At 36.0% G+C, this 23,404-nt stretch overlaps 1 protein-coding gene across 1 annotated transcript; it reads right to left on the bottom strand.

The window, feature by feature from the left end:
* Window positions 1-19,470: 19,470 nt before the first annotated feature.
* On the bottom strand, window positions 19,471-23,032 carry LOC149577408 (20 kDa chaperonin, chloroplastic-like). Its single transcript, XM_089823801.1, has 5 exons — window positions 22,650-23,032; window positions 20,816-20,995; window positions 20,122-20,277; window positions 19,939-20,016; window positions 19,471-19,831 (listed from the first exon to the last, which is right to left on the bottom strand). The coding sequence occupies exons 1-5, from the start codon at window positions 22,815-22,817 to the stop codon at window positions 19,658-19,660; spliced, it is 756 nt and encodes a 251-aa protein (XP_089679927.1). The 5' UTR covers window positions 22,818-23,032; the 3' UTR covers window positions 19,471-19,657.
* Between the last annotated feature and the right edge of the window lie 372 nt (window positions 23,033-23,404).

Here is a 23,404-nt window from a genome sequence, read left to right as displayed (position 1 = left end):
TATTCCAGTGAAAATATGTGAATCTCTGCCACCATTTCTCCCTACTCTTTGATATGAATTGAATTCTTTGCCTTTCTCCTTGTCATTATTATTCTAAAAATGAAGGTTGCCTCTTCCCCTTATTGTTCCACCTCCTCTACTAACGTTTCCTTGTTTCTCATTCTTCCTAGTGTTCTTGGTATATTTAGTCTTATTTCATTTTGAATATTGTATCTCGGGTCATGCAAGTTCCTAGCCACCTTCTCATCCTCATCCTCCATACCTCCTCTTATGCTTAGTTTGTGAAAATTTTATGTGTAAGTCATCACATCCATCACCCTTTGTTTCATTCTCTTATGAATTGCAAAGTCATTAGGCAAAAATTGATTTTTTTTTTAAATATGCTTCATTCTTCCCCAACTAGTAAGATTCTCTAATCCTCTATCCAACCTCTCTATTTGAATGCTTCTCCGCCATGTCAATGTTATTTCTCTTAGCCTTGATTTAGAAAATTTGACTTTCTCTCTTCCCCAATTTCTTCAAGTTCAAAAAAGTTTTCAAGGGCCTCCAACCAATCGAACACTTCCTCACTCTCCATCTTACCATGGTATAATGGAAAATCAATAGGGTCTCCCATAGTCCCTCCTTGTAATGCTTTCAAAACTCTAATCAGTCTTTTCTCCTCAAGATCATTCTCTTCTTCAATTTCTTCACACCTTTTGTCCACATTATGTATCTCTTACATATGGTCATCTTCTCTCCTTGTTTCTTGTCTCTCCTTCTCTAAGGATTAAATTATTTCCAAAAGTTCCAATCTCTCTTTCTTATCCTTCCTTTCATCTCTATCCCTAGCACCCTCAAGTTCCCTCTTCTCTCTTTTCTTTTTTTCCAACGCTTCCCTTAATTCTTCAACCTTTCTTGCTAAATGATTCCTAGGTACCATTGTGAAACCCTACAATCCCGAATGGATATACTTTCTTCTCTTATATCACTTGATGCAAGGGAAGGGTGGGTGAGCAAAATGCTCTAATGGTTATTATGCTAACTTTGTGAAATGCACCCAAATGTGAAGCTATCCTAATGCTCCCTTATACAAGCACAAGGCTCAAATAGCACAAATTTTTTGTTTAACTTCTACAATGACCCATAAGAGTTCCAATGATCTTGACCAGTACAACCCAAACAATCATGTTTTAAAGCCCCATGTATTCAATTGTTAAGCAAATTACACTACCCTTACCTATTAGCTAGGCCTAAAAGCCCAATTAGGCCTCTAGCAAGTGAATTTAATTATTTTCTCAAAAACTTTCCAATGGACATTCAAAACAAAAGGTACTTTAAGATACCCATTCGCCCCTACTATAACATATCACGAACTCATCCCCTATTACTTTGGACCAATCCATCCAATAGGAAAAATTTATTTGTTTCAAGGCCTCAAAAATATAGCTTAGCAATAAATATTTTATTTTCATATAAATAATCTCATAGAAATATTGATAATCACAAAAGATCAAGATGATCTTTACATGCCAGCACTTATTCTATTTGAAACCAGTATATTTGCACTTAAAATTTTCCATGTTGTTCGATGAAATCTCTCTAGAGGTTGATGTCACTGAAAAACACCCAAATTCTCAATGAATAAAGATTGGATTGGCTAACCATTGGACTTGTGTAGCTAAAAATGTATCCCACTAGAGTGTGCCAAAAATTATTGACACAAAATATTGCACCTATTCTTGAGGTATGACCCACAAGAAACCATGTGTAACATGGAAATTACAACCTCCAAGTGTGGGATTTGTGCTTTGAGATTGAATCTTTGGAGAAGGTCAACTTCCTTACAATCAAGATGCACCTAACTACAACTCTGAGAGAAAAGGGAGAAGGATTGCATAAATTAAAAAACTGAAAGGAAAAGGGGGCAATGCACCAGATTGAAACTTGGTTACTTTCTTTGCCTAGGACTACATTATACATCAATAAAACCCTCAAAACATACATAGCTTTCAACTTTATTCTCATTTCCTAAAAAGTCTTATACAAATCAAAACTGATGAGATGCTACAAGGAATATGAATTCACTTACTAAGTTCAGTGGGGATCAACATTGATCATCTTCCTCCCTACCAGTTCTCATTAGATGCCCCTGCTCATCTACTCCCTTCTCGGCAGGAGTTGAACGGGCATGTCAAACTTGACATTTACAGGAAGTATATCACACATACTTGGGTGGATCCTCCAGGGGGACTACGTCCAAGGATGGCTTTCTACGCTGAACACTTCTTAGTTATCCGAGATGGGATTATTGTACGCCCTAAGTACTTACATAGATACTGGACTCACGCCATGTGTATCTCCCTTGGCTCCTTTAGGGTGGGCTCACACAAACTCCGGATTTAGGTCGATCACCATATTGCTAGAGAGGATCGGGTGTGTACACTTTGTACCTTAGTAGAGGCAGAATCTGAGATTCATTTTCTTTTCAGATGCCCCATATACTACGAGATTAGAGGGAGATTTTACTGTCTGTTTAGAGATTGCAGATCCCTCTCGAATTTTTTTAGGTACACTGATCAACGTTGCATTGCACTCTATCTCCGCGAGTCCTTACAGCTTCGTGACCATACTTTACAGCTTTCATTTCCCAGGAGTCAGACCCAGGCACAGCTTATTACGACCTTTTTCTCGCCCTTAACTCTAGCTCGGCGTGTGAAGCGACCGTACAGTTTCCCTAACATGGATTGTTCCAGATCGATGAGACCCTGCAGGGGACCTTTTTGCCAGCGACACTCCTCTCGTGGCACTCAGCTTCATCACAGGGCTTCTGGTAGCCACACAAATCAGTCACTATTGAACTTTTTCCCTGTGAAGACAGATACCTAATCTTTTATGTGATGTTTCCTGCTTTCTTCTTCTTTTGTTGTGCTTGTTCTTTTTTGGACACCGTTTGGTGCTCCATTTGTCTGCTTTTTCCTTGTTGTAAGCTTCCAGTCCCATAGACCCATGTTGTGGTCTTTTGTTGGACATTAATAAATTTATCTTATCTTATATAGCATTCATAAGCAAAGTAGATGCAACATACAAACTTGATAAAACAAGAAAAGAAATATTTAGCATAAGGAAAATAATATGCACAATATATTAGAATGATGAGAAGAGGTAAACAAAGTGGACAATTCTATTATTGCAAGGCATAAGGAAATTACATATATGCAGAGCATAAATGTTGTTGCAAAGAACCAGAGAAGAGCCCCCAAAGAAGAATGTTTAAAAATAATACAAGATTGCCTTTTAAAGATATCAAGCATAACTCAAATATAGTAATTGAGTTTGAACTCCTATCATAGTAGAGTTAAGTTGTAAAACTACAAGTCAAGAAAAATCAGATAAAACTTGACATTTTGCATAAATTTGATCATGAAGTGACAAAAAACAACCCAAAAATGAAGGAACTATGCAGAATGAAGAGACAACCCAAGTAGATTAAATCAAAACAAATCTGATTTCTTGTGTATATGATCCATGAAATGATAGGAAATGGGCCAATAAATACCCTTGCAATCAAGAAAATCATACCCGTACCCTCTACAAGTGGGAACATAGGAAGGAAATGTATTTTTCTCGTGTGTAGAACCCAAAAAGTACATCTTAGCAATAAATATTCTACTCTTGAGTCGTGTGCAATCACCAATAAAAATTAATGCAAGCACAAAAACACAACATGTTTGCACCAAATATTTTGTTCCCTCTAATTTACTTGCAAACATGCAAAAATTCAAAAATAGACAATGTTTTTGGCTTGTGCAAATTTGCACCAACATTTTCTTCTCTTCAAATTTACTCGCCAACATGCAAGAAAACTGAGCCATCGATCACAAAAAAAATGATTGTCCTTTTAAATCCTTGGAGAGTGACTAGGACCCACCATGTCAAAAACACACATTGTTTTATTTAAGAGCATATGTTGAAGAATAAATAAAATATTACTCTGTAACATGCTAAAATTTCAGAAACTAATTATTTCTTAAATAAAGAAGTCCTATCCCATTCTTAACCCCATAAAGGAAATGTAATTAAATCAATTACTCAAATTCTTCACATGAAAAGCATAAATATGAGCTAACTATATTCTATGTTTTCAATATTAGAAATAAACAAACATCTAACTATCCATTCACATGACATTTAGTTATTAACTACCATTTCATTGCAATTTACATTCTAACATATTTTATGGTAATCAACATATCTTAACAAGAATTACAAATGGAACATGAATAAACGATTACCAGAAAGGAATTAGTTGATGTCACTAAGTTGTACAAGCCTTGGCATCTGGAAGAAAGGAGAAACATTGCCATGGGCTTAACCTCCCAATTGCGGACCCTTAGTATCCCCACACAATCTCCAACGAGAAAGTTCCTCCCTACCCTAGGAGTTGGCTTGGGACACCCTTATCCAGCTACTAAGCATCTTGGTGTTGACTCTCAACTAGACAATTGTTGAGAGTGTGGACACATTCCCAACAGCCTAACTTTCAATTGCTAGCACCCTGACCTCTAGTGATCATGGTGGCAACACGCCATTAACTACTGAAATGTCCCTTTACTGATTTTTATTGATATTTCCAGCCTCAAATCATAACTTTAAAATCAAACAACCAATATTACAAAGATCTGCCAATTTTCCAATAAAACCCAAATCGGGTATGTCCAAATTAGTGCCAAAAACTTCACAACTTCACAAATTATTAATAAATCTGAAAATGGACATTTTTACAGAAATTTCAGCAGCATAATAGCCTAAAAAATGACATTTCTAGATTTGTATAGCCTTTATACAACAGCTCACAAATGTAGGGCAAAACTATGCTCAATCGGGCTCCCGAAATTAACACAAAAATGCCCGAAAACACCACAAAACACTCATAAACTATCTCAGAAGTTTAATCACGACCCAATACATATATTCAGCTCTATTTTAACATCATAAAGTCTGAAATACAGCAGCAAACCAAACTAATATGAAACACTCAACTGAAAACCCAAACTCAAACCAAAAACAACCCCAAAAACACCCAAATCGGCACTATCCAGCACAAAGGCAAACTCTGTATGAGCATGCACATGGAATGGCTTCAAACTCTCATCCTTAGCCTTCCTGGAAACCTAAAAACTCCCGTTCTTGGGTCTCCTTCTCCACAGGTTTGGCAGCCTCTGAAGAACAACAAGAAAATTAGCAAGAATCAAGATGTAGAATGAGCCCAAAATGCCTCCAAACCCCTTTTAAAGAGGGCATAACCCTAACTCACGTCCAAGAGGGGTTAATAAAATATAATTTAATAATAATTTTTATTTATTAGTCCATTGGTTTCCAAAGATTAACCCCTTTTTCCAAAATTTCACCTTTTTGGAGCCTGCCTGCCTTAACAAAGTTTTTTTTTTTTTTTTTAAATTATTTGAATAGGGGACATGACAAGTCCTCCCCTCCCAAATATTGCTTGTCCTCAAGCAATGAAGGTTGGAATTCTCAAGAATATGTTCTCCTTCCCAAGTTGCATCCTCTAGTGGTAATCCTTTCCATTTGACCAAATGCTCTATGATGCTCCTATTTCTCAACCTTTTCTCTCTTGTATCCAAAATCTCTTCTGGTATCAAAACTAATTTCCCTTCATCATCAAGAGGTGGCAATTCTATAGATACTATGGTTTGCTGGCCTAGAACCTTCTTTAAGCAAGATACATGAAAAATATTATGTATTTTGCTGTTTGGTGGGAGCTCCAATTCATAAGCTACCTCTCCTACCTTCTTGATGATTTTATAAGGCCCATAGAACCTTGGCTTGAGTTTCTCTGCCCCACTTCTCTTCAAGGTGCTTTGCTTATATGGCTGCAACCTAACAAATACCAAATCTCCCACCTCAAAAGATCTTTCAATCCTTTTCCTGTCAGCATATATCTTTTGTTGGTTTTGTGCATGTTGTAGATTATCCTTGAGGGACCTTATTATGTCTTGGCTTTGCTTGATGAAATCACTTGCTGCGGGTACTCTGCTATCGGAAAGTATTAGATCAACAAAGGAAAGGGCATCATAACCATAAAGAGCACGAAAAGGAGGCATACCAATAGACATGTGATGAGATGTATTGTAACAATACTCCCCTAGGTGTAACCATTTTACCCAAGCATGTTGTTGATTTGAAACATAGTTCCTCAAATATCCTTCTATCCATTTATTAACTATCTCTGTTTGTCCATCTGTTTGAGGGTGATAGCTAGTACTGGGAGTGAGTTTAGTTCCTGCCAAATGAAAGAGCACCTTCCAAAAAGAGCTGAGGAATCTACTGTCCCGGTCACTAACAATGTTTCTAGGCAAACCATGTAATCTAAAAATTTCCTTGAAGAACAATTCGGCCACTTGTGATGCCTTGAAATTAGATGTGATAGGAAAGAAATGTGCATACTTAGTTAGTCTATCTACCACCACATATATGCAATCCTTACCTTGAACCTTGGGCAACCCAGTGATGAAATCCATAGAAATACTTTCCCATTTTTGTTCGGGAATAGGAAGTGGCTACAACAACCCTGCAGGAAAATTTTTCTCACTCTTGCTTTGTTGGCATACCATACATTCCTTAATGTGTTTAAGGACATCCTCCTTCATACCCTTCCATGAAAACCGCTCTCGAATTTGCCTGTATGTCTTGAAGTATCCCTGGTGACCAGCCAAAGGTGTGTCATGAAAGGCCCTCAATATCCTCTCCTTAGTTTTTGACCCTGGCACTAAGAAGATCCTGTTCTTGTAATAAATCAATTCATCAACAACCTTGTACCTGTTATCATCCACTAACTTATCCAAAATCTTGGTGGCAAATGAATCTTTAGCATACTCTAAAATTATGGAGACTTTCCAATCAGCAGAGATAGATGATAAGGAGCACAAAGTGGGCTTTCTTGAGAGAGCATCAGCAACCACATTATTCTTTCCTTTCATGTATTCAATATCAAAATCATAAGCTTGCAATTTGCTTACCCATTTTTGTTGACGATCATTCAAATCCCTTTGGTTCAAGAAGAACCTGAGGCTATTATGGTCTGTCTTTACAATGAATCTCCCACATACCAAATATTGTCTAAACTTATGAAGTGCATGCATGATTGCCAACATTTCCTTATCATAGATGGAGTACCCTTTCTCTGATTGATTTAATTTTTGACTCTTAAATGTTATTGGATGTCCCCTTTGAGTTAGGACAGCCCCTATACCTTCTCCCGAAGCATCACATTCAACAACAAAAGGTAAAGAGAAATCTGGAATTGCAAGCACAAGGCATGAACTCATTACCTCCTTAAGCTTATCAAATGTTTTTTGTGCCTCTTCTGTCCAAACAAAAGCTTCTTTCTTTGTCAAACCAGTCAAGGGGGCAGCAAGTTGAGAAAATCCCTTGGCAAATCTCCTATAGTAGCTACACAACCCGAAGAAACCTCTCAACTGTGTAAGATTAGTGGGTGGAGGCCAATCCAAAATTGCCTAGATTTTTTGTTGATCAACCTGTACTCCTTTAGAGCTTATAATATGTCCCAAATATAGGATCTCTGTCAAACCAAACTCACATTTAGATAGCTTAGCATAGAAGGATTGCTGCTCCAAGATTCCCAAAACAGTGTCTATGTGCTTTAGATGCTCTTCCCATGTTTTACTGTATATCAAGATATCATCAAAAAATACCAAAACAAATTTTCGAAGATGCTGACTGAATACCTTATTCATACAAGATTGGAATGTTGTAGGTGCATTAGTGAGTCCAAATGGCATAACAAGAAATTCAAAGTGCCCATAGTGACATCTGAAAGCAGTCTTTTCCACATCTTCACTCCTCATTCGGATTTGATGGTAGCCTGATCTTAAGTCAATTTTTGAGAAGTATACAGCACCATGTAACTCATCAATGAGTTCATCTATGCGTGGTATGGGATACCTATTTTTTATGGTCTTCTTGTTTAGAGCCCTGTAGTCTATACACATTCTCATTGTACCATCCTTTTTCTTGACAAGTACCACAGATGATGCAAATGGACTAGAGCTAGGCCTTATGAATCCCATGTCTAGGAGTTCTTTAATAGTTTTTTCAATTTCTTCCTTATAACCTCTTGGATGGCGGTATGGGGTTGTTATAACTGGCTTGGCACCCTGTTCTAACTCTATAACATGCTCAAAACCTCTATCTGGTGGTAATCCTGGAGGCAAATCATTGAAAACTATACTATGCTTATCAAGAATATTTTGAATTTCAAAATGGAAATTACCTTGATTCTTTGGAGAGCTTGTTGGTTGGATTATGACTCCTGCTGCCCATGTTACTTGTCCTCTTCGAAAAGTCCTCTCCATCCTCTTTGCAGAGACCGCCTTAGGTGCTCCATTCGATAACCCTCTCAATATGACTTCTTTCCCATTGGAATGAAATTTAAACTCCATAGTTTGATGGTTCATGTAATAGCCTCCGATAGAGTGCAACCATTGAACACCCAATACAAGATCTGTCTCCCCAATACCAACCACATAGAAGTCATCACATAACTCATAATCTCCTAAGGTCATCTTGAGTTGTTTCACCACCCGTGTGCAAGGCATAGTGAATCCATCAGCTACAGTAACATTGAATCCCTCAAAATCTTCTGCTTTAAGCCCTCTTTTCATGACAAATCCCTCATCAATAAAATTGTGAGTTGCCCCACTATCAAGAAGAACAGTCAACCTTTGCCCTGCTAGTACCCCTCGAATTCGGAAGGGATGGTATCTTGGGACTCCTGATAATGCTGCTAAAGTGCCATCCTTGCTGATTTCTTTTACTTTCTCTTCTTCTACCTCCTCCTTAGTATCATGAAATTCCTCATGCTCATCTGAAGCAACTTCAATATAGTGCACTTGACCTTTCCCCAAACATCTGTGTCCTGGAACCCATGGTTCTCTACAAGTAAAACAAAGCTTTTTTCTTCGTAATTCACTCCTAGTCTCTTCATCTACCTTCTTTTTTGCCACATTTGTCACATCTTTTGGTGGTAGTGTTGGGAAAGTCTTTTTCTGAAAATTTCCCTTATGTTGCCAAAGATTTGGGGGTTTTTGATTAGTGATTGATTTCATAGGCACGCAAGTTTCAAGTTGCAAGCTTCTTTTGATAGCTTCCTGTAAGGTTGAGGGTGAGAAAGCCTTAACCAAACCCTTAACAGAATCTTCTAAACCATCAAGAAAAAGATAAACGATCCTCTTTTCACTCATATCAGGTACCATAATAGCCACTTTTTGAAATTCTTCTATATACTCATTAACTGATTTGGTTTGCTTCAACTTTGACAATTCTTTAAAGTACTCTTCATCATCCTTGAGGTCAAATCTATCTATCACCCTTTGACTGAAATCTTCAAATGTAGTTACCTGATCATGACCTTGAGTAGTCATTCCATGATACCACCAATCATAGGCTGCATCTTCCAAGTGCAGACTTGCAAATTGAATAGCATCACTCTCTTTCATGGGGTTAAGTGTGAAGAAAGTTTGTAATTTTTGTAGCCATGCTCTAGCTGAAATTTTATTTGTTCCATCAAAAGTAGGTGCTGTAAACTTGCTTATTTTATTTTTGAGCTCTCTTCCACTTGTGTCATGCTCCCTCATGTTCTCTTTCTTGGGCATCAAAGCGTTCATCATATCCACATATTCTCTAAATGGAACTGAACTACGAAAGTCATCATCTAAGCCATTGTAAGTAGCTCTTAATGTAATCAAATTACCTGTAACCTCTTCCACTGGATTAATGGTTGGATTTGGTACTGGTGGCTCATCTGCAGGCAAGAAAATAGATTTGGTCGATTTAGATGGTGTGGATCTCCCATTTCTCGGCTCCTCTGAAGTGCTCCCTTTCTCATTAATAGATGCAATTCCTTGTTATTTTTCTGTCAATATTCGCAAAGCCTCTCTAGTTTCCGCCAAACCATCCACTGTTTGCTTCTGAGTATTTTGGATGTCTTGGAAGAATTTCTTTGCCATCTCATCTGGATCAGCCATACTTTTTTCTTCCTTGGATTTTGTACTTTTGCTTTCAACTGGGGGTTTGATCAAAATTTCTTTATTCTTTTCTCGCTGCAAATATCTTTTTTCTCTTTCACTTAGTTGCTTGCAATCATAAAATATGACATGCAAGATCTGGGTAGTTATCAAAACTTGACATGCAAGATCTAGGTAGTTGTTAAAACTGACATGCAACTTCTACAAACCCTCAGGCTGGCAAGATCACGGCTCTGATACCACTGAAATGTCCCTTTACTGATTTTTATTGATATTTCCAGCCTCAAATCAGAACTTTAAAATCAAACAACCAATATTACAAAGATCTGCCAATTTCCCAATAAAACCCAAATCGGGTATGTCCAAATTAGTGCCAAAAACTTCACAACTTCACAAATTATTAATAAATCTGAAAATGGACATTTTTACAGAAATTTCAGCAGCATAACAGCCTAAAAAATGACATTTCTAGATTTGTATAGCCTTTACACAACAGCTCACAAATGTAGGGCAAAACTATGCTCAATCGGGCTCCCGAAATTAACACAAAAATGCCCGAAAACACCACAAAACACTCATAAACTATCTCAGAAGTTTAATCACGACCCAATACATATATTCAGCTCTATTTTAACATCATAAAGTCTGAAATACAGCAGCAAACCAAACTGATATGAAACACTCAACTGAAAACCCAAACTCAAACCAAAAACAACCCCGAAAACACCCAAATCGGCACTATCCAGCACAAAGGAAAACTCTGTATGAGCATGCACATGGAATGGCTTCAAAATCCCGTCCTTAGCCTTCCTGGAAACCTGCAAACTCCCGTTCTTGGGTCTCCTTCTCCACAGGTTTGGCAGCCTCTGAAGAACAACAAGAAAATTAGCAAGAATCAAGATGTAGAATGAGCCCAAAATGCCTCCAAAACCCTTTTAAAGAGGGCATAACCCTAACTCACGTCCAAGAGGGGTTAATAAAATATAATTTAATAATAATTTTTATTTATTAGTCCATTGGTTTCCAAAGATTAACCCCTTTTTCCGAAATTTCACCTTTTTGGAGCCTGCCTGCCTTAACAACGTTTATTTTTATTTTTTTAATTATTTGAATAGGGGACATGACAACTACCTTGGCCAAGGATTTTGGATGGGAAACTTATGTACCCAATCACCTACCGTGAGCTATCTATATGTTTGATTTAAAAGTTATACTGATTATATCTTTCTTTTCATTGTAGGGATTATTCCCACTATTCTCCCCTCTTGGCTCGACCTTGAAGGCCCTTTTTTTGCTAGTTTCATGAACACTTAATCTTCTGCCATGCTTCATGCCAGTTCATAGCCTATGGCATCTTAAGTTGTTATGCTTTTTTGTCTTTGATTTCATTCATAAGAGAAATATTCTATCTCAAAAAAAAATTGATTATATTCATGTATGGTATTTGCTCAATCAAAACATATGCAAATGCACACAACAATCATTTCAAACAAAGCATATCGATGTATCAGAAAGATCATGATGGAAAGTATTTATCACATTCAATAATGATCTTGTAATTTAAAAATGGTCGACACTACTAAGAAAATGGCAACATGGTATAGAAAATATCAGTAAACAAGGCATGACCTAACAAGTTTGGTGCAAACCATAGTATAACAATCTCAGAAAGCCAACAACCATGATGCCAATGGAGCTCAATGAGAGTCACTGACTCAACTCATGACTTGGGCTTGGAAAATGATATTATTGTGATCACTCCTAATAAATTTCAAACTAAGAGCACAAAAGGTGTAATAACAAATTGAAAGATTGAGAGAAGCTAAGTGTGATGAGTATTGTTTGTATGTGCCCCTGCCACAAGAACAAATCGCATAAATGAGGAACAAGTATCGCCCAAGATGATTAATGGTCATCCGCGGTGGCTCAGTTATGTCAAGATTTGAGGTGGCAAGAATGTTGAAAGACTTTTAATTCAAAATATCAAAAGGAATATAATGACCCGCTGCCATAAGGTGGTGGATACACAATATGTGGTCACCCAAATCAAAATAATTAAAATAACCAAAGTTCAAAGTCAAGAGAATATTTAAAAATAAAGGTTGCATTACATGCCTAACCCATGTCTTAGTATAATATTATATTTCCTATGTATATTAATGCTTGCCTGAGTAATTATGATATGTAGGTATATACATACATAGATACATATATCTTTTAATTGGCACTCAAGGGTAATAAAAATTTCAATAGTTCATTACAATATCTTTTAATTGGCACTCAAAACTCCCAAAAAAATCGCCAAACATGCACATTTATGACTTATGTATGAAGCAATCATTTAATTTCAAACTTAAATGGATCTTCCACTAATTAGAGATGCTAAATCCATGAAGAAATACCCATTCTTCAAAACCTAGTTGTTGAAACCCTTCCACAATTCCCAAAGACATCAAATGCAAGTCAAAACAGGTCAATTTTATTCCTTGAGATTTTATAAATCTTCCATAGAATTTGATTTGTGAAGCTTCACTAATAAGTCTCATTAATGACTTGTATAATTTATTTTGTTGTTACAAGTTGATGTTATCATAAATTGATGCAGAGCATCTTACAAATCAACTAATCAGTGGGATACATGTTAATCCCTTCAACATCCATTCAATAGATTTATGATTTAGAGACATCTCATAAAGTAAAACACAATATACTTCAACAAGTTTATCAATATATCTCCATTCACACAGTCTGATTTCTATAGCATATTATGATATTCATAACTTTTGTTCTCAACATCTTCTTGAAAAATGCTTTGGAGGAGTTACTAAAAATTAGTCCTTCTAACGCATATCCAAAGCTGAGCCCAATAAAACCATTCTTTTTCATGCTATGGTCTTTGTACCGAGACCCATTTTTACTATCATAAACCAAAAAGCACACATGTAACCCTTCATAACGAAACTAATATCTTTCACAACAAAAAACTAAATGATCCCAAACCAATTTCATATTAATCCTTCGTGAATCTATTTTCCAAATATGTAAGCCATTAATTCTTCCAATTCATAAATCAATTTATGCATGCAAATTTGTGCCCACAACTCCATTGAAGATATTTTAAAAATGACCCAAACAAAAGGGAAAAGAAGTATTATTCGTATAGCTTTCCAATGAATCTATTTAGAGGTCATAACTCATTCATATGTGTCAGTACCAAGTTCTACAACGACTATTATCAGGGAATCCAAAATTTGTAAATAACCACTTTTAACAAAATATGCATAACTTCTTCAAAACAAAACGAAATTAATCCAAACCAAAAGGAGAATGAAGATAATTCATCCTATTATCGAAATATGTAACTTATATATGGTTTACAGGTCGTAACTATCTGTACAAAAGCCTGAAAATGGCATAAAAACAATGAACACCAATCAAAATAACTAGAAATGAATGCACAAAATAATACCAAAATGTTCTCTCCCTTCTCATCCTGATTTGGAACGACTAATACATGGTATTTATAACATTTTCAACATTTGGAAACCATCCAAATACTCCTATGACCTTTCACCTTCTCTCTTGTGTCATAATTTTCATATTGCCACATTTTATGGAAAATATTTGCTTACATATTTGACAACTTTTACAATTTTGTCTTTCAACCTTACATTATTATTAAAATTGACTCAAATTTGCTTCATACATCATGAATGACCAAAATAAAATAAAACTACTCATATTATGAACTCTAGCATGGTATTCTTGTCTTCTTAGGTGCTCCTGCACCACAAATTCATTAGTTTGGGTGTGAACTTTGTTAAATCATTTATTGCTCATTAATAATGTCTTTTGGCCTCATTCACTTTGTGAACTTCATAATAGACTTTAATAATGAACTATTAATAAAGCACACTTCATTAATAATTAAATAACTTGTGCCATTAGATTTATTCACCAAATCAATTAGGAATCAAGATTACCACTGCATATACCACGTCAAAGTGCCCTGTCAAAATAATAACTCAACAAATATAACTTACCATAAATAGTGAGCCCCCCAAATTGAGCCAAATAATAAGTGCAAAGGCCTAAACTTAAATCATAAAAGCGTTGGTTAGAAGTAATGTCTCATCTACACAAGCAACATCTAACAAAGGACTGTCAAATCACTTATGTTACCTCACAAGTGTCGAAATGATGGACTAACCCCTCAACAATTGCTTACATTTATCAACCTCATCTAAATTAGTAAGTTTCATGAAATCTCATCAAATGCCTCCCATAAATCTCAATCTATTAGCAAATCCTCTATCCCCAACTTCTGCATCTCAAAGTCATTTCTAGATAATTTCTCCACTTCTACTCTTTCTGACGATACTCTTTCTGACGAAATGGCCATTAGAAAACTTTGGGAACAAAATCATAAAAGTATCTTTTACACAAACTCTACTCAAGTCTGAATTAGTTCAAAAAAAAAACAACTCACAATTGAAACCAAAGGAGATCGGGCACTAATACCACTTGTAAAGAAGTTAAGTAGCAAAACAACTTCCTAGGCTAATCTTAAGGAGGGTTATTGTAAAAAAAGCACAAATTTTTGTTACAATTATAGAAACTTAACAAAAATAAATATAAATAACATGCATACCCCAATGCAAGGAGAAATCCCTTTTAGAAGAAAAAACCCTCTCTAAAATTCACCCAATATATAATTTAGAAATTGATTAACAAATTTTAATACACTTGAAAGCAAGCAAGCTTGTCACAAGTGAGATCCAAAGTTGCTTATAGCTATCAAACTTTTGGAATACATCACAATGCCTCCTAGGTGCCTAACATATGAGAGATAGGCATGAAACTCAAATGGTTTTTTTTTTTTTTTTTAATTAAGTGAAAACCACCCAAAAAGATACACAAAATATCCACCGTTGGAACTCTAACCTAATGATAAATGGTGCATTGCGTATTGTACCCATAGCCAATCATAGGACCGAGGTGAATGAAGAGGTGATGCTTACAACCCCCAAGTCATGGGCACTGTCTATAGTGCAACTTATATGCACCTCTTTTTGAATGTATTTCATTTGTATATTAAAGACTAAAGACTATTTCACACTAGTATGGGTGCATATAAGTTGCACTATAGCCACTACCTAAGTCATGAGCGATGCCCCAAAAACCCCGAGACTAATGTTTTATTAGTAACCTTTTTATCATTGCAAGGTTGAGATATTGTTTTCCTAAAATTTATGAGTAAGCTACCAAGGCCCTTCAAAGTGTGATTGTGCAAATGCTCATAGGAGATAGTATATCATGTTTTGTTGGGTTTCACTTTTGCCCTTGGTTATTGGAGCTGGTTGTGTGCTAACTTGGAATGGATGACAACACTCAAATGACATCTTCGGTCTCTTTTGATCGTGGGTTATTTTAAACAACAATAAGACAACCTACTCTTGATTGTGGATCCTTAACCCTTCAATCCTAATTTGGAAACTTGGAATGAGGTAATCACGTGGTTTTCCAAGATAAAACGAAGGACACACTCATTTTTTTAACAAGGTAACAGATTCCATAGTTGAAGTTGAAAATAATAGATAAGATAGCAAAACACTGTTGTTTCCTTTATTATGAATTGAGATATCTATGAAAAAATGTTGGTATGGCCTAACAAATCATCCGGTTAGGGGGTTGGAAGGGGTTGATTCTCAAGCACTGAGAGACTCTGCCCATGAAAGACCAGCTAGGTGTTGGTACAACGTTAACTCTGTTGGTGCCTCACAGAAATCCAAGTATGTCGGGGGGTAAGAAGGGGGGACTGGTATAGATTAGCCAAACCACTCCACAAGGAATAATATTATAGAGTTTGGGTGTTACGGAAACAAAGGGATATGGCATTATTTATAAATGCACTTTGAAATGGCCAAACACCCAACTGGAAATTACGGGCCCTTCTGTAAGAAACACTAAATATCTCCCAGACTTCTGAATTACTCCACGTTGATCGTGTCCTCAAGGAAGCTCGTGGGGACGCTAACTTCTCAGTTCACAGAGCGGCGAATGGATCAGATTTTTGTAAGATGGAAGGTGGAGCTGTTGTAATGGGGTAACCTTTGTCTGACTCTTGTTAGTGTTATTTGACAAGGCATTAATTGTTTCAGTCGCAATTGTCAGCATTTCAAGCAACGTATTGGTAGCATTTTTATGAAAAGTTAATGCACCGGCAATTAGTAAGGTCAATCATTGTTGTATTCCATTTGTTGTATCAATGGAAACACCCTTCCAGTTGACATGCTTGAGATGCCAAATGTCATTTCTGGGCAATATCTTTGTTACCAAACTTAAGCTGGGTTTAATGCTTGAGGGAAGGCTTGAAATCTTGGCTGTCAAAGCATATTTTCGACTAAGAATTCTTCCAATTACAGGACCAATACAAGGTCAACTCTAACCTTGCTTCACATTTTGTTATAGACTTGATAGACATTAATGAATTGAAGGCTCTAATCATTGCAGCCATCAGAATTTTGTTAAGATGGTGTTGAAGATGCCATTCTGTCGCAGAAAGGATTAGAACTCCTCATCACAAGGATCTTTACAAGCTACTAGTACCAAGTACAAAGCAGAGAAATGGTGTGATTTCTTGAAGTAGTTGTATTTGGCACTGGTGGAGATTTTACATGGTCTTGCCCTCTAGTCTGTCATGAAAAAATTGATCAGAGTTTGGATTTTTGAGAGATTGATGACTCTTCATAGCTTTTTTTGGTAGAAGGTTCAGGATTTGGGGTTTTGAGAGATTGATGACTCTTTATAGCCTTTTTTGGTAGAAGGTTCAGTGGGTTCGGTTTCAGAGGAGAAACTGTTTCTCAGTGATGTTTCATGGATATCAATTTTATAATCAATGATCCATGAATAAAGCAACCTTTGTACTTACACATAAAGAAACAGTACAGAAAAAATATTTCTTATTCTACAAATAATGGCATTGAACCGTTGTGCTCATGGAGGCATGCGGCCATACCGGGCAAAAATAAATTTGCCCCAAAACCAACCTTATTCAAAATTGAGGAATTTATACTTGAAATTTGTTGAATTGACATCTAAATACAATGGCAATGCCAATTTGGGCTTGAACTCATTTCCAAAGCTGTTGACCCCCTAGATCAGCCAATTTCACGACTTCTTCAAGCCCTTGTTAATTTGGCAAAACACAATGATATTGATCAAAATGGAAAATGAAACCAAGCTTACTCGAATTCTTCAAACCAAAACACATTTCTCAAAAGTGGAAAAGAGTCTTCAGAGAACTTCTAAATGTCAAGTAGAAGTAGATTGGTGACTCCTCCACACCCCAAGGACCTTGCAAGATCAAAAATAATTTCCACAAGAGAGAGTGGCAAGAATGGCTTGCTTCAACAATGCAAAATTAAATTAATGTTGGATGTAACAAATGGGGACATGTACATGAGTGGCCTTGTTTATAAAGGTAAGATGAAAGTTACAATAAGACAAGATGTTTACAATGTGTCATAATCGTTGAAGTTAACTAAATGTCATTATTGCAAGATAGCTACATCCGTAAATGGCATCCAGAACACCATATTTTATTCTTATCATCTTCAATCCATACCAGAATCCCACAAACAAAATAATTTATAGACTTTCACGCTAAATATGCCATAAAACCAATCTACATGATGGAAGCAACTCTTGTATTGATGTCAATCAAGTTGAGCTTACCAAATAGGGTTCTAAAATAAACACCTATCCAAATGGCTTATTTGACATGCCAGAAAACCAATACAACTGAACAAATACATAAAGAATGGTGCACAGCGGATTTAAGCATGCACCATTTTATTGGTCTCGATTTGCCTTTGTAACAAACCAAAGCCTAAGTATAAATAATCTTCTCCCAACCCAAAGTTTTCCATGTGATAAAGAATACTAGGGAATACTGATGGTACCCACGATTAGTTTAACAAATCAAATGCAAGCTAGTCATATTACCAACAGTTTCCCAAGCGTACAATGGGTTACTTGAAACCACAGTGTATTATCTCTCAATTTAAGAGTTTTATGGCCAAAATTTAAAGATGGCTGAAAAAATCGAGAGGGCAAAAGAGCTCAAAATGTTAAAATATCTTTTAATATGTGCATTTTATCTCAGAAGCATTCTGGCCTGTGGGAGGCTGGTTAATACATCAATATATGAGCTTCATCCGGCTCCGAGCTCCTACAGCCAACCAATAAGTAGTGCTTCATGCGCATGAGGTGAATCCAGACCAGTGAAAGCTTTCACTCAGTGCCCTATAGATAGTAGGCATCCGATCCATCCAATCCCATTAGTTCAGCGTAAGTCAATGAAAAAATGAAAAGGTTATCCAGATAGATTGAAGATCACCATAAAAAAACAAGGTCAGAAAAAAAGACTCAGATAAGGTAAACTACAGTGCAATGAAACACACAAACAAACAAGGCAATGTCCTAAATGACTAATTGGCATTCTGTCCAAAGCTGGTTGTGCATTTGTCAGTAAAATTATTGAATTCATCTCCAAAAAGACGTGAGTCTTCCAGACAATAAGAATAACTGCCTTCCACTTGGAAACAAAATTCCATTTGAGCATTAGTCTATAACATTATTTTCAAATCTCATATTATACTTAGGAATAGATTTCAGTTGAATAAGTCACATAACTTGTAGTAGAAGGTACAATGCATGGTGCTTTTTAATTTTACAACTAAGCTTTTTTTGTTTTCATTTTCAATCTTACTTTTAGTTCTAATTGTTAATTTTTTGGTCTCTGATAATCTGATTAACAAACACTTTTTGCACTTGGTATCCCAATCCTCGTATCACCTGTCATTTGTTTCTCGTCCTGATCATGGATTATAGTGTCATCAGTAATCCCAAATGTTGATGCAAAAATGAAACGCAATTTTTTTAACTTGATTCTACATCTGTCTGCTAGCGAATATCTCACTGATTCCACATATTGATTTACCTATGCCATTTTAAAGAATAAAATCAGAAGGGGATTAAGGGACTACAAAATAGCCCTAATAGGCCTACTAAGAATGGTAGAGAGAAAAAGAAGCATCTAACGATATTTCACTGATTCACCATAGGATTTCACCGCAAGTAAACATTAGCTGGTAACATGGTTGATGGTAAAATGGAACACAATTATACCCTATGAGGGCCAATAAAGAAAACTACAGAGAACAGCATGGAGTTACTAGAATTTGTCACATTTACTGATAACCAACTGTTATAGTACAAGATCAAAATGTTTGCCTCTGTAAATTGTCCTTCAACGGATTATGCAGGAAATTTAACTAATTCTTTAATATTTAAACTATGACCAAAAGAAAATTGTTCTAGGAAAGCACAAAATTTTGGGAACGCTCACCTATAAAGCATATTAAAAGAGTGTAAAACAAAGGCTTTCTTTTAGACTTTAAACATGCTGCGACACAGAAGTCAGTAATTCTCATTCTGTGAGATAGCTTTAATTGCAAAACACCATCCCTTCGTCATGTAAAAGGTTTCTTTGGACACAATATTGCAACTTAACTCAACAACCACCCCAGAGCCACTATTCAAATGTATTAAGACATCACAGCAATCACATCAGACACCTTCAATGTGATATACTGAGATCCATCTTTACTTTTGAATTCAGTTCCTGCATATTTTGAGTACAAAACATTACTCCCAGGGGATATACCAAGTCCCTTTCTATTGCCTTCCTCGTCAAACGAGCCCGGTCCTACTGCAACTACCTGATTATATGCACATGCACTCAAATATCAATGATGTGAAATGACATGATCACAATAACAAAACAAATGCCTGATAAGAATCTTCATTGAAAGTTAAAGATGCATACTGTTCCAATAGATGGCTTCTCCTTAGCACTTGCTGACAAAAGCAAACCACCAGCTGTCTTTTCCTCCGCCTCTTGGATCTGCCACATACAATCACTAATTCTTTTTAAAACTACTACTTCTTATGCTCCACATACCAATATTCTCTATTATATGCACACACAACTACCCAGCTGAAAAACAACCTTTATTAAAACGCGGTCATTCACTGGTTTGAGGTCTTTCATGTCATCAGTCTCAAGAAGACCAACAATATCATCTTCTTTAAGAAGAAGATGATCCACACCGTTGAATTCAATCTCTGTACCCGCATATTTAGAATATACAACTTTAGCTCCAACCTGCATCACAGAAGGTATTTCAAAATCACAAACTAAATATGTCAAATGCCAAATCTTTTGATTGCCCAGTCTCCAAGGTATACTTGGTTCAAAGACAAAAAATAGTGGAAAGGGACACTTTTAAAATTCAGGATTAGTAAGCGTCAATTTCTCAGTAAAATAGCATCATACTTTAACATAACTCCTTCCAAAATTAGGAAGATGGTTTATGTGGAGAAAATATTACAAAAACAAATAAATTAAAGAATATTGCTACAATGGAATTGCTATGCATTACAACTTCATCCTTGACAGTAGGTTCGTCCTGAATTAAGTTTAACATCAATCTTTCTAGAAAAACGGAAGATTGCTCATGTGGAAAAAATAAAAATTTAAAAGAAACAAAAAAAAAAACTGCTAACCAGTACAATTTCAAACCTCAACAGTAGGTTCAACATGAATTCAAGTTTGACACAATACCTCCTAAAACCAGGAAGATTCCCATGGGGAGAACTTATTAAAAGGAAAAGAAATAGAAATTGCTACCCATTTTTCATACCTGAACAGTAGGTTCAACCTGAGTTTTTCCAATAGACTTGCCCTCACCAACAGCCACAACCTCACCACTTTGGGGTTTGCTAACAGCAGTGCTTGGCAATAAAATTCCACCTCCAGTCTTTTGTTCGACTGGCTGAATCTTTACAAGCACCCGATCTCCTAGTGGCTTGAGTGTAGTAAACTGAAAATCCAATTAAACAAACTCATCAGAAAAGCCATATTTTAACTGGAATTTCTTTACTTTATAATGAAAATAAATGAGAAAATGCCAAACTCAGACTTTGCGAATAGAATAGGTCCAATCTCTCACAAGAGACATAAAACTTTAGCCAGCAAACAAATCCATATTAAATATATGCAGTTTTATTAATGCAGTTTGGTATTTTCACTGTACTTACCATTCGCTAACAAATCCATGAATTCAATATCATCCGTTTTATTGCATACAATAACCCAAGGAAAATGCATGTAATCAAAGTTAAAGCAATATATACATGATAACCCAAGAACTCTGACAGGCACCAGTAACTCAAAACTACAGCTAAAGTTTGCCTTATATGGTCCCACCCAAACAAAATCCAATCCCTCACAACAGTCATGCACAATAGATACTGCTTGTAATAAGCAAAATGATATAACAGAATATCACCTAGACAGTGGGAAGGTTTATTCCCAGTCCAAACAACAAACAAAATTGGGACAACAAATACAGCTTAAATAACTGCTTACAAATGATTCCATCTCAGAGGTGCAATTCATGCTGTAACATACATTACAACTACACACCCATTTTTCTCCCTTCCAAGTTCAAATCAATCACATAGCAGTTCTTTAGCCCTAGGTTCCAGTTATAACAAGTTGGTCAAAAGCGTGCTACAATGAAATACCAAGTTTAGAGAGTGAAGGAGGGAAGAAGGGGGGTAAAAGATAACCAAGCAAATGAATTAGAGAATAAGATGGCAGAAATGAGAAAATTGAAAGGAGAGAAAAATAAAAATTACTTAAGGAGAATGAAACACTGACAGAAGTATCTTATAATAAAAATATCAAATGTTCCTCTGACTTCTTCAGCATGAAAGAATGTTTCTAAATAGAGGCATTACAGCTACTTTTGACTATTCAGAACTAGGAGTAGGTTGAGAACACTATCTTAAGTATTACCATGTTAAATCTCAAATCTTTGGAGCTATAAGAATTCTTGCAAGCGGAACTCTAATAATAAAAGATCACATATTCTTGAGTCTTCTTCAACATTAAAGTAAATTTCTGAAATATGGCAATACAGGTCCTGACAAGCAGCTGAAACTGGTTTGTACTACTTGGCGATAAAATTCAGATACAGCCATCAAACATTCGCAGCTGCAAGAGTTCTTGCAGAACAATAGTATATGGTGGAGATTTATCGTGCATAGTATCAAATAAGTATTCTTACTACTATTATTATACAATAACAAGAACCTTCCATGTCCAAAACAGTGACAGATTACTTCAAAAAGACAATCAAGCATTCAAAGGAAGCAAACTAACTAAAAGGATTTGTTAACACTAATGCCATGAAGCCCACATTGAATAGCATCGGCTTAATCAGACAAAGGCAGAGTGAATCCAGTACAAAGTATCATAAACCCAACATCAACTCTTCAAAGAAAACTGTGGCTAAAACTACAGGACATTCACCAACCATTTTCTGCAGCTATCTATGATACTCATTATTCTTCAAGACATATGATGCCAAATACTGTAATAATAAGAAATCGTTCGAAACAAAAAGTAGAACATTACATATCCTGCATTGAGATAAACAATTCAAACGAAAAAATGTATCGGATAAGTACCTTCGGAGCCACAACTGTGGCTGCTTTGACAACCAAGCTTATTCTTTTAATGGGCTGCTGTCGAATAGCAATGGTGCATGGTGGAGCAGCCCTTGAAGAACTAAAACCATCGAAAGACCTTAAACCCACAATTTTTGTAGAGGCACATCCCAGCTGTGATGCTGCCATTGCTACAGGTTATATTTACGATATCAAGAATCTAAAATCCTGAAAAATGACAAGCACCCAACAGAGCGTCACAGACCTAGTGCAAATTTAGCACAAACCCAGTACGATTTTGCTATACCCAGATGGGTTTTGTGATTTGCGGATGAGGAAAACCAAAACCCAAAAAGCTTAACTGGAATAACGAGTCGAGGAAGCTACAGATTTAATGGGATCTTATCTTTCTTATCAGGTTAACAAAGTATTTTAATGATTTGTTGTTTTGTCCTCTAGTATTTGATACTATGCATAATTATTATTATTAAATAGTTTTTGCCTTGTTCAATAATAATAATATTTTGGTTTAAGCGAGAGAAACCTAAAACCTTTGTTAGTTCCTCCGTGGAACCATAGCGGAGGGTTCCTTTAAACTCTCACTAAACTCATTTTAACAAGCAATCAAATTTTAATTTGACTTTAATATTCTTCCTATATGCTATGTGCATTTGTTAGCTTTTTTTCTACATGAAATATTAATTCAAATTTTAAAATTGGGGTTGCATAAGGTTTGCGAGTGCATTCACACATTCCAATGCGAGTGAATGCATGGT

The sequence above is a fragment of the Cupressus sempervirens genome, chromosome 1 (genome assembly GCF_028749045.1).
Source record: "Cupressus sempervirens isolate cs-2001-9-10 chromosome 1, ASM2874904v1, whole genome shotgun sequence".
NCBI lineage: Eukaryota > Viridiplantae > Streptophyta > Pinopsida > Cupressales > Cupressaceae > Cupressus > Cupressus sempervirens.
This window is presented reverse-complemented; position numbering and strand designations above follow the sequence as displayed.

Excerpts from the sequence above, each read along its gene's own strand:
- LOC149577408 (XM_089823801.1), bottom strand. The coding sequence starts at position 22,817 with ATGGCAGCATCACAGCTGGGATGTGCCTCTACAAAAATTGTGGGTTTA. Across the intron at positions 20,996-22,649 it reads CCACAGTTGTGGCTCCGAAG|TTTACTACACTCAAGCCACT; the intron begins GTACTTATCCGA and ends TTGGATTTTCAG. Across the intron at positions 20,017-20,121 it reads ATGACCGCGTTTTAATAAAG|ATCCAAGAGGCGGAGGAAAA; the intron begins GTTGTTTTTCAG and ends TGTATGTGGCAG.